The following is a 13387-nucleotide window of genomic DNA, read 5'->3' as shown; positions in this document are numbered from 1 at the left end:
ACTCCACAGGCAAATAATAAATTCGAACCCACACCTGAGTGAGAGAAGAAGATTCCTTGTAGGGATTAAAGCAACGTACCCAATCACGTAACCAAAGCGATCCGACAGATAAATCCCATAGAAGATTAGCTTTGGCAGCGGCTTTATCCTCTTGCGACTGAAATCTGAGAGTATAGTAACCCTTTCCCATCGGCATCAAGTGCCAGGGAGACGAAATTTTCCAAAGCGATTAAAGTTCCACCTTTAACTCACGAGAAGGCCTCGACTTATCGCCTTTATTCAACAAAAGTCTGCCGATAAGAGCATGCTTAAACTTATTCAATTGAGAAACCTGAATATCACGTGGTATAACATGAGTACCCTGATCACCATTCCTAACCAGAGGGAGGGCACGAAATTTATGCGCTGGTAAATCCGGCTGTCGAACCGTTGGAGGGGCAGTAATCCGAGCGTATGAGACGTTCTGTTGCTCAGCCGAATTCACAGAAACAGGTGCAGCAGGGACATCCGCTGTGCTCCTGAGATTAACTTGAAAGTTTTGCTTACTAACCCCATTCAGAGAGGGTTTCAATTGTCGTTCAAAATTTGCAGAAACCGAGGGGAGATTGAGGGTGCCTCTGTCTGCTGACAGACAGGCGGAAGCCTTGATCGGAACAGTCGGCGCAACAAAACGAGAATCGGCGTTGGAGCCTTCAGCCCCACGTGAGCAGTAGGATGAGAGAACTTCTGGAGAGAAAGAACAGTCGGGGGGCGCTGCTGGGAAGACGCGCCCGACGTTCGTGGAGAAACGTTGCCGGAAACCTCCGCCGTCGAAACCATCGGAAACTAGGGCTAGGTTTTTCGGTTCTCAAAGAGCGGCGCCATCTCATAGAATCCTCTTATTCTTTCCTGGCTCATATTTTTACTTCCAAAAAATATAACTATAGAATGGTTTCATTTTGTGATGCCTACATATCATACTTATAAACATTTCTAAACATCTTTTCAATCCTGGAAAATACTATTCATCGTAACAATTAATCATGTTAAATAATAAAACCAAGTGCAAGGCACATACTCACTGCTAGTACTAAATTAGATAAATAAGATTATATGACAAATGAAATAAATAAAGCACTCAACGTCGTAATAACTTGAGGGCCTTAGCTAAAGTGGGTTTGAACCTACGCAAATCAAGTGTCACATTCTGTTGATTCAAATAAATCGACCACACTTGCTCCCATTTCACATACGATTCTGGATTCCTCAAAATCCGATGATCCTTAGAATATTTTCGGCTTAGAGAGCTCTCCTCGGCTCCAATCTTGTATTCCAAATACCTCAACCCCATCCCTGCCGCAGGGTTCCCAAAATCAAGCCTACCGAATCCATCAACATTTCCAAACGGAACAACTTGAATCAACACCGCCCTATCCGGCAAGAACACCATGTTCGTCAGCCCGGCCCCGTGCACCCCCACCAGCACGTCGCACGAGTTCACGGCCCCCGCGAATCCCGGCATATTTGCCGCCACAACCTCAAACCCCATCTTTCTTGCCAATTTCGAGACTTGGCGTTTGTTTGTCAAGACCCTCGTACGCTTTCTATCCACGATCATGAGACGGGGCCGGGGCGTACGCCCCGCCCCGTCCCTCCTCAGGGAGTAGGCATCTCTCAGCAGCAGCCGGAAGTCCTGCATCGATGGTGATGATACTGGATTATTGGTTATGAGCTCTCTGTGGAATCTGAGGCCGATTCGCATCTTGCTGTAGCAGTGGACTTGTGATGTCTCTCCATCGATGTCTAAAATGCTGTGTTTTGTCAATTTTTTTAGGATGTGTCTGAATTTGGTTATCCACCAGGGCTTGTGATCGGTTGCGAGAAACTGCGCTTCCCCTTGGAAGTGGGAGGAAGTCAAATACAAGGGAAACAAGATGTCTGCGAAATCGTGGAAATAGTTTCCTGCGAATCCCCCCATTGAGAAGAGGATTGCTGGATGGGTGTGATGTTGAGTGCAGTTTGGCACGTGTGGAACGAGTTTGATTGTCCATTTCTTGACGCGGGAGGTTCCCTTTCGAGGGTAGGGCTCTACGCTCCAAGATTGGATGGACTGTGATGAGAGCATTATTGTGGAGGATTTGCCTTGGACTCTTATGTCTCCTTCCATCTCACAATAGTTTGAATTTCTGCACATTGTTGCATGTTTTGGCTCCATCTTACTACCTGAAAACATTCACTGGGTTAAGGATCATACCATATATACTATGATTATGTTGCATTAATATTACCATTTTCGGAATCTGTAGATGTGATGATATTGGTTGTGTGGTTAACGATGAGCTTATTTTGAGCAGCATCACTCGGCAGCTGCAGATATTCGGTTGGATTGACAACTGCATGCGCACCATGATTCCATAAGTAGCAGTTCGTAGATAAACTTTCAAAAAAGAAATTGAAAAAAATTTCAAATTTTTCTCATGATAAATTTATAACCACATAGCTCCTTAGTCGTGACTTGACCCTATTTTTTCACAACCAAGAAGTTGATCTTAGTTGTGAATCGACCTTAGTTTACCTATAATTCATGACCAAAGTGATTTTTAGTTGTAAATTCGCTATATTTTGTCTAAAATTTACAACCATTGTATTCAATCTCATCTGTATTGAGATTAGTAGCAGTCCTTACATAATAGTATTTAATTTGTTTTTAATCAAAATAATCGAAGATAAATTTACAACAAAAGAAGATGCACCATAAGATTAAAAAAGATAAAGAAATAGTCACTCTTACAATTAATGTTACCCTTATTATTATAGTAATAATTTACAATCACGAAACTCATTAGTCGTGAATTGACTCTATTTTACCAACAATTCACAATCACGAAGCTTCTTAGTCGTAAATGGACCTTAGTTTTTCTATAATTCATGACCAAATTGATTCTTTTTTATGTTCCAGATTCACTCTATTTTGCCTACATGATTCACAATCACATAGATTTTTTACTTGTTTTATATATAAAAAAAAACAGAGATTTTTTACTTGTGAATTAGGGTAAAATAGTAATTTAAATTTAAAATACTCCGTGTCCCTCAAATAACTTCCTAAATTTTATTCTTTTTTGGCTTGTCCCCCAAAAAAACTTTTCTTTCTATTTTTGGACAATTAATACTCACCATTAATAATACCTCATTTACATTTTACCATATTTTTCATCTTTTCACCGCTCACAATACTCCATTTATCCTTACTTTTTACTTTTTCACATTTTCGTCTTAAAATCCATGTCCCTCATTTGTAGAAAATTATTTGAGAGACGGAGGGAGTAGTTTTTAAGCTTCATGACTACTTTTTCAATATAAAAATGGATATGTAGATATATTAACTCATGTACTAGAATTAATTATATGCTTAAACTAAATGTATAGTATTGGTACCAATAGGTTTGATGATTCTTCTGGTGCCATCATCAACCACAAGCATGTTTCCCACATCAGTGATGGATAGCTGCGTTTTCACAGCGTCACCAACTGCAAAGAGCAAGAATATTAAAGTGAGCTAGCAGCTTCATATATATATATATATATATATATATATACATAATATATATAATGTTATCCTGAAAATAATTAAATAAATACGATTAAGTAGAGAATGAAATGATTTACTGAGTGAGAGGAGATGCAAATGAGGCTTCAAGCTTGAGGAAATGCCCAATGCAATAATGAAGCACAAAAAGATTGCACAACTTCCAAACCTTTTGCGTTCGGTTCGACTAAAGCTTTTCGAAAAAATGGGATTATACATATTTACTTGGAAACAAATTACTGGTCTCTTTGAGAGAGAGAGAGAGGTCTTGATTAATGTGTTACATTTCAGATGATTAATAAATAAGATGGAAAAGTGAGGAGGAAGATGGCCATAAACCAAAGTTATAATCATAAGTAACACTTTTTAACGGAATCAGTGCAACTACTGAGTGATATATTTGCCTTATCTGCCTTTTGTAATGGCAAATAGTTTGGTGGTTATGGAGTGGTTGATTGGTACTATGATGCTTTGAAATAATATTTTCAGTTACAGCAAACCCCATGTAAGAAAACATTTATGATTTACGTCAACTTTCATATATGGGGTTAGGTTCCACTGAGCAATGAGAATGATAAATAAGTCAATATATAATATTGAATATGACAATATAAAGTTTGAATAACGATATTCAATTAATTAGTAAAATTTGCACGCCCTCTAAAATTTAAACCCAAGTAAAATTTCGTTCCCTCCAAATAATTATCAACTATAGGATTTGAAAATTTAACGTTTCAAAATTATTTTCATTTCTCACCACATTTGACAATTCTTGGAATCATTCGGGTTAGGATCAAGTGAGAATTACATCTTTTCGTGAGAAGTACGGACCATGAACAAGAGATTGTCACGTCGTGAACAATTATAATTCATAAAATACATGAACAAGAGATGCTTACATCTTGTATACATGTTATACTCTCTCCGTCCACCAATTTCATGTCCTAGCGAAAGAGGGCACAGATTTTAAGAAAAAATATTGAGTGAAGACTGAGACACGACTTTTAAGAAAAAGTGATTTATTTATTAAGGAAATAGTTACTAAAAATAAGTAGGACACGAATTGGTGAACGGACTAAAATGACAAATTAGGACACGAATTAGCGGACAGAGTGAGTATTTAATTGTCCACAATCTGATTATATGTTGTTCATATATATTATGTGTTTGTTCACGGTTCTCCGTTCTCACAAAAAGATGTAGTTCTCAGTTCTCACGTGATTCTTTACTATATATATATATATATGGGCGCGCTCCAGTGAAACCCCCTATTCGTGTAACATGAGGACAATGAATAAGACATATAATACTAATGAACAAGACGTGTATCTAATGAACAAGATGTATATACTGATAAAAAATAAAATTTAAAAAATTGGCAATGAATAAGACATATATACTGATGAACAAGGCAGCATAAATTGTGAATAAGTAAAATAGTTTGATGAATAAAGTAGTGTTATTCATGAATGTAATAATACATGTCAAATGCAATATGGCAATAATAACATTCAAAGGTTATTAGGTGTTTGTAACTTTTTACGCTTGTTCGAAATATTTTATGTCAACAAGAAAAATTCGAATATTTTATTAGGATGTTCGTAATGTTTTTACGCTTGTTTGAAAAATTTTATATTTACTATTTTTAAATTCGAATATTTTATTAGGATGTTCGTAATGTTTTTACGCTTGTTCGAAAAGTTTTATGTTTAATACTTTTACAATTCTCAATCAAATATTAATAATCAGACTTATCACTAGAATATTCATAATTTAATGAATCTTATGCAAAAAGCTTCATGTTAATCATTTTTTATATGAATTGAAATATAATAAGTATTTTTTAGATAGTGTATGTAAGCAATATTGTAAACGTATTTAAAATGAAACTCATAGTAACAGTCATCTAGTGTTAAATGAATTTCTATTTCAATAAAGCTATCTAGACAACTACCGGTTTTTGAGATTAAAACCGGTTTAATCATTTTATTGAGTTGGATCGATTTTTTTTTAAATTTTGTAAAGTTACAAATATGTCCTAATCTAATTTCCTCCATAATCTTCTTTAAATTTTATATTTAAAAATTCAAAATTCGATATTTGTTAATTATGTTTGAAATTTGATTCTTTCAACAAGCATAAAATATTTAATAAATTAATAACTAATTTGCCATTATTTTGTTTACGAAAGTGTAGATATTGAATTGATATAGATGCACGGGATTATGAAAATTTCCACTTTTGTTTACGAATTTCAAAATTGATAACTATTACTCTTTTATTCACCTCTAATAGGAAAATCAAAATAATTATTTATTTTCATTCACCTATGAAAATAATACCGAATTTAAAGTTACTAAAATAATAAGAATGAAAATGAATAATTATTTTGATTTAGTGACTTCAAATTCGTTATTATTCGAACATTATTATTTTGGATTTTGAAATTCAAAATTTTAATAACAATCCCAAAATTGGTGGAAATTAGGTATAAGAATGAAAATAAATAATTATTTTGATTTTCTTATTAGAGGTGAATAAAAAATAATAGTTATTGTCTTCAATGGGACACCAAGGGATGCGACCTCCTATGTGTGAACAGTGAGGTCCCGGATTCAAACCTCACTGCTCCCCCTCCCCAACTCCCCCAAGTCAAAATGAAAATAAAAATAGTTATCAATTTTGAAATTCGTAAACAAAAGTGGGAAATTAATTTTCCTAATCCCATGCATCTATATCTATTCAATATCGACACCTTCGTAAACAAAATAAAGGCAAATTAGTTATAAATTCATTAATTATTTTATGATTGTTGAAAGAAACAAGCTTCAAACATAATTAACAAATATCGAATTTTGAATTTTTAAATATAAAATTCAAAGAAAATTATGGAAGGAAAATAGATTAGGGACATAATTATAATTTTACAAAAAAAAAAAAAAAAAAACCGGTCCACCTTAATAAAATGATTGAACCGATTTTAATTCCTAAAACCGGAGACAACTGATGTCCAATTATCATCACCCAACAAATATTTGAAGACAATGAATTATAATATAGTATTAAACGCGATATAATAATAAATTTTTGTATTATTATAAAAATAAATAGTGTGAGTAATGAACTCGTATAACTATACTCAATGTAATAAAGTTGAATAATATAATTGAAATAAATTTGTGAATTTAAAAAAAATAAAGTATACGCAAAGTAAACAAAGTAATTAACCGAAAACAAAGGATATATACAAATGGCCGAAAAAACTGAAAAATTGTGCATAAAATGGTAGAAAAAAAGAAAGAAAATGGATAGAATAAATCAAGGATAAATCAGTAAATATACTAAATCCATAAAACCGGCCCATACTCTAATCAAGTAAAAAATCGGTTTTTTACCAGGTGTAACGTACACCTGGTGTTCAAATATCACTACTCATATTTGTTATATAGTTCTCCGAGCAAAATACCACCGTATGATTCATTTTTATTTTTATTTTTCAAATTCACTAATTTATTTCAATTAATTAATACAACTTTATTTCATTTACTATAATTATTTCATATTATTAAATCTCGTTTAATACTATATTATAATTCATTGTATTCAACTATATGTTATATAGATTCCAATAAAAATCTCTGCGTACGATTGACTATACTTTATTTTTTATTCCAACTTAAATAATATTTCTATTATATAATTAAACTTGATGAATGTTGAGTTTAATTATTTTGACTTCAATACTATATTATAATATATGGTCTTCAAGTATATTGTTATATTGTTATATGACAATCAACTAATTAATTAATTTTTTTTTCATTCAGTATAACTATTTCGACTTCGTTACTCAAATGATCGTGGTTCATTTTGTTATCATCATATCGATTACAATATTTCACTAATTTATATCAATTAATTAATTCAACTCTATTTCATTGGGTATAATTATTTGTTATTATTATATCGCGTTTAATACTATATTATAATACATTGTCTACAAGTATATGTTATATAGTTTTCCGAGCAATATCCCATCGTATTCACAATTTTTTTTCCAACTTCACTAATTTATTTTATTTAATTAATTAAACTTTATTTATTACTATTATATAGCGTTAACTGCATTATTATAATACTTTTAATCCAAATATATGTTATTTATTTTTTCGATCGATACCCCATCATATGATTCATTTTATTTTTATTTCTAATGCTTCACTAATGCGGTTGCCACTACCGGACAAGGTGGCAAAGTATAACTCACATATAATATGAGGTCTCCCAGGTTCAAATCCACCAAGCACCTTTTTCTTGTATTTTAGTTTTTTTTTTCAAATCATCTTCGATTTTTTTAAAAATATTGGAAAAAATATATATAAATGAAAACAAATCTAGGATTATTTCCCCCAATCACCTTTTTCTTGTATTTCATTTTTTTTAAATAAAAACATCTTCAAAATGTTTTTTTAATATTGGAAAATATATATATATATATATATATATATATATATATATATATATATATATATATATATATATATATAAATGAAACAAATCTAGGATTATTTTGAATATGTCTTCATTTACTTGGCCAACATATATAGTCCTTCATTTTTAATAAAATTTCCTTCATTTTGAAGACAATGTATTATAATATAATATTGAAGTCGCTTTGATAATAAGAAAATGAACTACTATAGTGTAAATAATGAAGTCGAAATAATTATACTTAATGAATTAATTAATTGAATTAAAATAGCGAAGTTTTTTAAAAAATATGAATCATATGATGGGACATCAATCGAAAAATTAAAATAACATATACTTTATTGAACGCGATATAACAATAAGAAAATGAAGTATTATAGTGTGAGTAATGGGAAAAAAATGAATCAGACGCATGGATTTTGGTCATAAAACTATATAACATATACTTTATTTGAATATATTGTAATCAAGTATTGTAATCGATATGATAATAAAGAAATGAACCACTATTGTGTGAGTAACGAAGTCGAAATAATTAGTTGAAATTAATTAGTGAAATTGTAATAAAAAATGAATCATATGATGGGACGTCGATCGAAAAACTACATATACTTTGTTAAAAGCGATATAATAATAAGAAAATGAACTACTATAGTGTGAGTAATGAAAACGAAAATTAATTCAAGTCAATCATACGGTGGGATTTTGCTCGTAAAACTATATAACATATACTTTAATTTATTAGAATATATTATAATCAAGTATTGTAATCGATATGATGATAACAAAATGAACCACTATTGTGTGAGTAACGAAGTTGAAATAATTATACTCGATGAAATAAAGTTTAATTAATTAGTGAAGTTGTAATAAAAAATGAATTCTATAAGATAAAAGGAAATTTTATTAAAAATGAAGGAGTATATATGTTGGCCAAGTAAATGAAGACATCTACAAAATTAAATATATTATAATATTTTTTTAATGGAGGGGGGTGAATTTTTTTTCTTTTCAATAATTACACGACAACAACACATAAGTTAATTTCCAACCATGAATTAATGTGGTTACCATTGTCAGGTAAGGTGGCAAAGTATCATTCACATGTAATGGAGGTCGCGGGTTCGAAGCCTCCATGCTCCTTAAAGAGGGGGGTGTTTTTATTTTTTCAATAATTACGCGACAGCAACACATAAGTTAATTTCCAACCATGAATTAATGTAGTTGCCAGTACCGGGTAAGGTGGCAAAGTATCATTCATATGTAATGGAGGTTGTGGGTTTGAATCCTCCATGCCCCTTCAAGGGGTGATTTTTTTTTTATTATTTTTTTTAATTTTTAATTGTGCATCTCTTTTCCCTTAAGTTATACTCCTCTTAATTTGTTTTTTGGTTTGTTTAATTTCCTTCTTTTACTATATGATTTTTTTTTTGGTTCCTTAAGATTGTCAACATCTGGTGTGCATTCAAGCTCTTTAATCTAATAAACTTACGTAAGAATTTTAAATTTAAGTAAAAAAAAAAAGATTACTTAATTATTTACAAGTATTAATATTACTTACTTATTAGTGGAAAAAAAAATCATAATTTTTGAAAAAATAAAAATAAATTTCCAAGGAAAAATAATACGTGAGGAATCAAATCTACAATTATTTTTAGGATAATCCTTAAATATGTGTAAACAAATGAATAAAAACATTATCGAAAAATATAAATAATAGAATTTTCAGAAAAAAAAAATAATATGCGTGGAAAAAAATCTTGTATTATTTTAGGAGAATCTCTAAATTAGTGGAAACAAATCTAGGATTATTTTGTGTAGAATGAGAATATCTAAATTAGTGAAAATAAATCTAGGATTATTTTTAGAAGAATATCCAAATTAGTGGAAACAAATAAAAATAACATAATTTTTGAAAAAAATAAAAAAAATAAATCTTCAGAAAAAACTAACATAATTTTCGAATATAAAAATACAAAATTTTAGAAAAAAAAAATATTTTCAAAACAATAAAAAAATAATATGTGGAAACAAAAATAGGATTATTTTTAGGAGAGTCATAAAATTAGTGGAAACAAATAAATAAAACATAATTTTCGAATATAAATAAATAATTTAATCATCAATAAAAATAAATAATATTAATTTCGAAAAAAAAAGCTGGAAACAAATATAGGATTATTTTAACAGGAAACAAATAATCATAAGAATTCCAAAAATAAACTATTAATATCATTTATATAATTTTCGAAAATCAAAAATCAAAAAATAAGGAAAGAAAAAACAATAAATAAGAAAACTGAAAACATAAATTTCGGATATCTAAAAAACGAAAAATACAAAACAATAATATGAGTATACTTAATAAGGGATAAATTAGTAAATAAACAAATCACTCTAAAACCGGCTAATTATGGGTTAACGAGAATCGGCCGGTTTTGACCGAGTGTACATGACACTTGGTGTCCATTTAGCATTTCCGTTTTTTCTATATCAATTTTATGAGTAATTTATTTTTAATATCTTATTCTTTTAAAATCAAATTATTGCGAATAAAAAACGAATGAGTTATGATTTCTAATCGAATAACATCCATTATGAAGGTTAGTTCCTGGTGTAGATATCATATTTTGAAAGAACAATTTGCACAAAAATAAAGATGAATAATAATAATATTTAAAACAGTATAAATAAAAAATCTTCTAGATTTACCAATTGGAAATCCTGATTCTCCAAAGTTTGCGTGGGGATAGTGGAAAGCATCAAAGGTGGGATAAAGTGAATCTTCTAAATTTACCGTCTTATATATTTTACTTAATCACTCTTTTGTCAAATTAAAAAATGAAACGTGATTAATGCTAGGCGGTTTTAATTGTTTTTAGAGAAAATCATGTACCGTCAGATCCGTTTAATCTTGTGGTAGGTATTATTTCTCTATTCTCTACTATGGGATGGACTTACGTGAGCGCATGGTGTGAGCGCGGGTCTGGGTCACGACCCGACCCGGATCCGGCTCCACCTTAAATATTAAAAAAAAATATAACCGATTTTAATATATTATATAAAACTGTTAAAGCATTGAATATCAAGAGAGCTCTTAGCTCAGTTGGTTTAGGCTCCATAGTTTATGCAAGCTAGACCTGGGTTTTGAAACCCACTAGGAGCGAAATTTTGGGCTTCATTTCATTTATTTTGTTATTTCTTTTAATACTTGTAGTTTCTTTCTTTTAAGTATATAGTTTCATTTATTTTGTTATTTCTTTTAATACTTGTAGTTTCTTTCTTTTAAGTATATAGTTTCATTTATTTTGTTATTTCTTTTAATACTTGTAGTTTCTTTCTTTTAAGTATATAGTTTCTTTTTTTTTGTAGTTTCAAAATAATACTTGTAGTTTCTTTCTTTTAAGTATGTAGTTTCTTTCTTTTAAGTATGTAATTTCTTTATTAAAATAATACTTGTAGTTTTTTTTTTTGTAGTTTATTAAAGTAATACTTGTAGTTTTTTTTTTTTTTGTAGTTTCTTTCTTTTTTTGTAGTTTCTTTCTTTTAAATATAGTTTTTTTTGTAGTTTTTTTCTTTTAAATATGTAATTTTTTTATTAAAATAATACTTGTAGTTTCTTTCTTTTAAGTATGTAGTTTCTTTATTTTAAATATGTAATTTCTTTATTAAAATAATACTTGTAGTTTCTTTCTTTTAAGTATGTAGTTTTTTTGTAGTTTCTTTCTTTTAAGTATGTAGTTTCTTTCTTTTAAGTATGCAATTTCTTTATTAAAATAATACTTGTAGTTTCTTTCTTTTAATACTTGTAGTTTCTTTCTTTTAAGTATGTAGTTTCTTTCTTTTATACTTACAGTTTTTTTTTCTTTTTTCTATAGTTTATTTCTTTTAATACTTTTAGTTTCTTTTAAGTATGTAGTTTCTTTTTTCTTTTCGTTTCAAATTTTTAATTATTTTTTTATTTTAGTTTGAAAAATAGTATCATTTCTTCTATATTAAAGGTTTCATTTAGTAAGAAAAATAGTATCATTTGTTCTATATTTAAAGGTTTCATTTAGTAAGAAAAATAGTATCATTTGTTCTATATTTAAAGGTTTCATTTAGTAAGAAAAGTAGTATCACTAATAAATGATATTAAAAGTTTCGCTCTTTTCTTTGTTCAATATTAAAGGTTTCATTTAGTTTGAAAAATAGTATCATTTGTTCTATATTAAAGGTTTCATTTAGTAAGAAAAATAGTATCATTTGCTCTTTTATTCTATATTAAAGGTTTCATTTAGTAAAAAAAAATAGTATCATTTGTTCTACAATATTTCAAATGACACTTACATGTAAATGACACTATACTAAACCCTAAACCCTAAACATTATGACACTATCAAATGACACTATGATAGTTCAAATGACACTACAAGATTTCAAATGACACTACAAGATTTCAAATGAAACTTCAACAATTAAAATGACACTATAAGATTTCAAATGTTACTATGACATTTCAAAGACACTTCGAATGACGCTATGACATTTCAAATGACACTATGACATTTCAAATGACATTATAACAATTCAAAATGACACTATAACATTTCAAATGACACTACAAGATTTAAAAATAACACTATGACATTCAAATGACACTACAAGATTTTAAATGACACTATGACATTTCGAATGACACTACAAGATTTCAAAGACACTACAAGATTTCAAATGACACTATGCCATTTCAAATTACACTTCAACAATTTAAATGACACTAGAAGATTTCAAATAATACTACAAGATTTTAAATGACACTATGACATTTCAAATGACATTATTCCATTTCAAATGACACTTCAACAATTCAAATGACACTACGAGATTTCAAATAACACTATGACATTTCAAAGGACACTACAAGATTTCAAATGACACTATGACATTTCAAATAAAACTTCAACAATTGAAATGACACTACAAGATTTCAAAAGACACTATAACATATCAAAATGACACTACAAGATTTCAAATGACACTATGAGATTTCAACTGACACTTCGAATGACACTATAACATTTTGAAATGTTATAGTGTCATTCGAAATGTTATAGTGTCAATTTTAAGATTTCATGTAGTGCCATTCGAAATCTTAAAGTGTCATTTTGAAATGTTATAGTGTCACTCGAAATGTTATAGTGTCATTTTAAAATGTTATAGTGTCATTCGAAATGTTCAAAAGTGTCATTTGTTGAAACTATTAAAGTGTCATTTTGAAATGTTATAGTGTCATTCGAAATGTTATAGTGTCATTTTTAAGATTTCATGTAGTGTCATTCGAAATCT

General features: G+C 29.3%; 1 protein-coding gene across 1 annotated transcript; it reads right to left on the bottom strand.

Annotated features, from left to right (window-relative positions):
- Nucleotides 1–1064: 1064 nt before the first annotated feature.
- On the bottom strand, nt 1065–3852 carry LOC131004308 (alpha-1,3-arabinosyltransferase XAT3-like). The gene is made up of 4 exons (XM_057930959.1): nt 3649–3852; nt 3418–3510; nt 2268–2372; nt 1065–2202 (listed from the first exon to the last, which is right to left on the bottom strand). The coding sequence occupies exons 1-4, from the start codon at nt 3785–3787 to the stop codon at nt 1118–1120; spliced, it is 1422 nt and encodes a 473-aa protein (XP_057786942.1). The 5' UTR covers nt 3788–3852; the 3' UTR covers nt 1065–1117.
- Between the last annotated feature and the right edge of the window lie 9535 nt (nt 3853–13387).

The sequence above is a fragment of the Salvia miltiorrhiza genome, unplaced genomic scaffold (assembly GCF_028751815.1).
Source record: "Salvia miltiorrhiza cultivar Shanhuang (shh) unplaced genomic scaffold, IMPLAD_Smil_shh original_scaffold_371, whole genome shotgun sequence".
In the NCBI taxonomy this organism is placed as follows: domain Eukaryota; kingdom Viridiplantae; phylum Streptophyta; class Magnoliopsida; order Lamiales; family Lamiaceae; genus Salvia; species Salvia miltiorrhiza.
The sequence above is the reverse complement of the archived record's forward strand: the minus strand, read 5'-3'. Positions and strand labels throughout refer to the sequence as shown.

Bases quoted from the DNA above. Each gene is read 5' to 3' on its own strand.
- LOC131004308 (XM_057930959.1), bottom strand. From the start codon at position 3,787: ATGTATAATCCCATTTTTTCGAAAAGCTTTAGTCGAACCGAACGCAAA. The intron at 3,511-3,648 runs GTAAATCATTTC...TGCTCTTTGCAG, and splicing joins TTTGCATCTCCTCTCACTCA to TTGGTGACGCTGTGAAAACG. The intron at 2,203-2,267 runs GTAATATTAATG...GAATGTTTTCAG, and splicing joins ATCTACAGATTCCGAAAATG to GTAGTAAGATGGAGCCAAAA.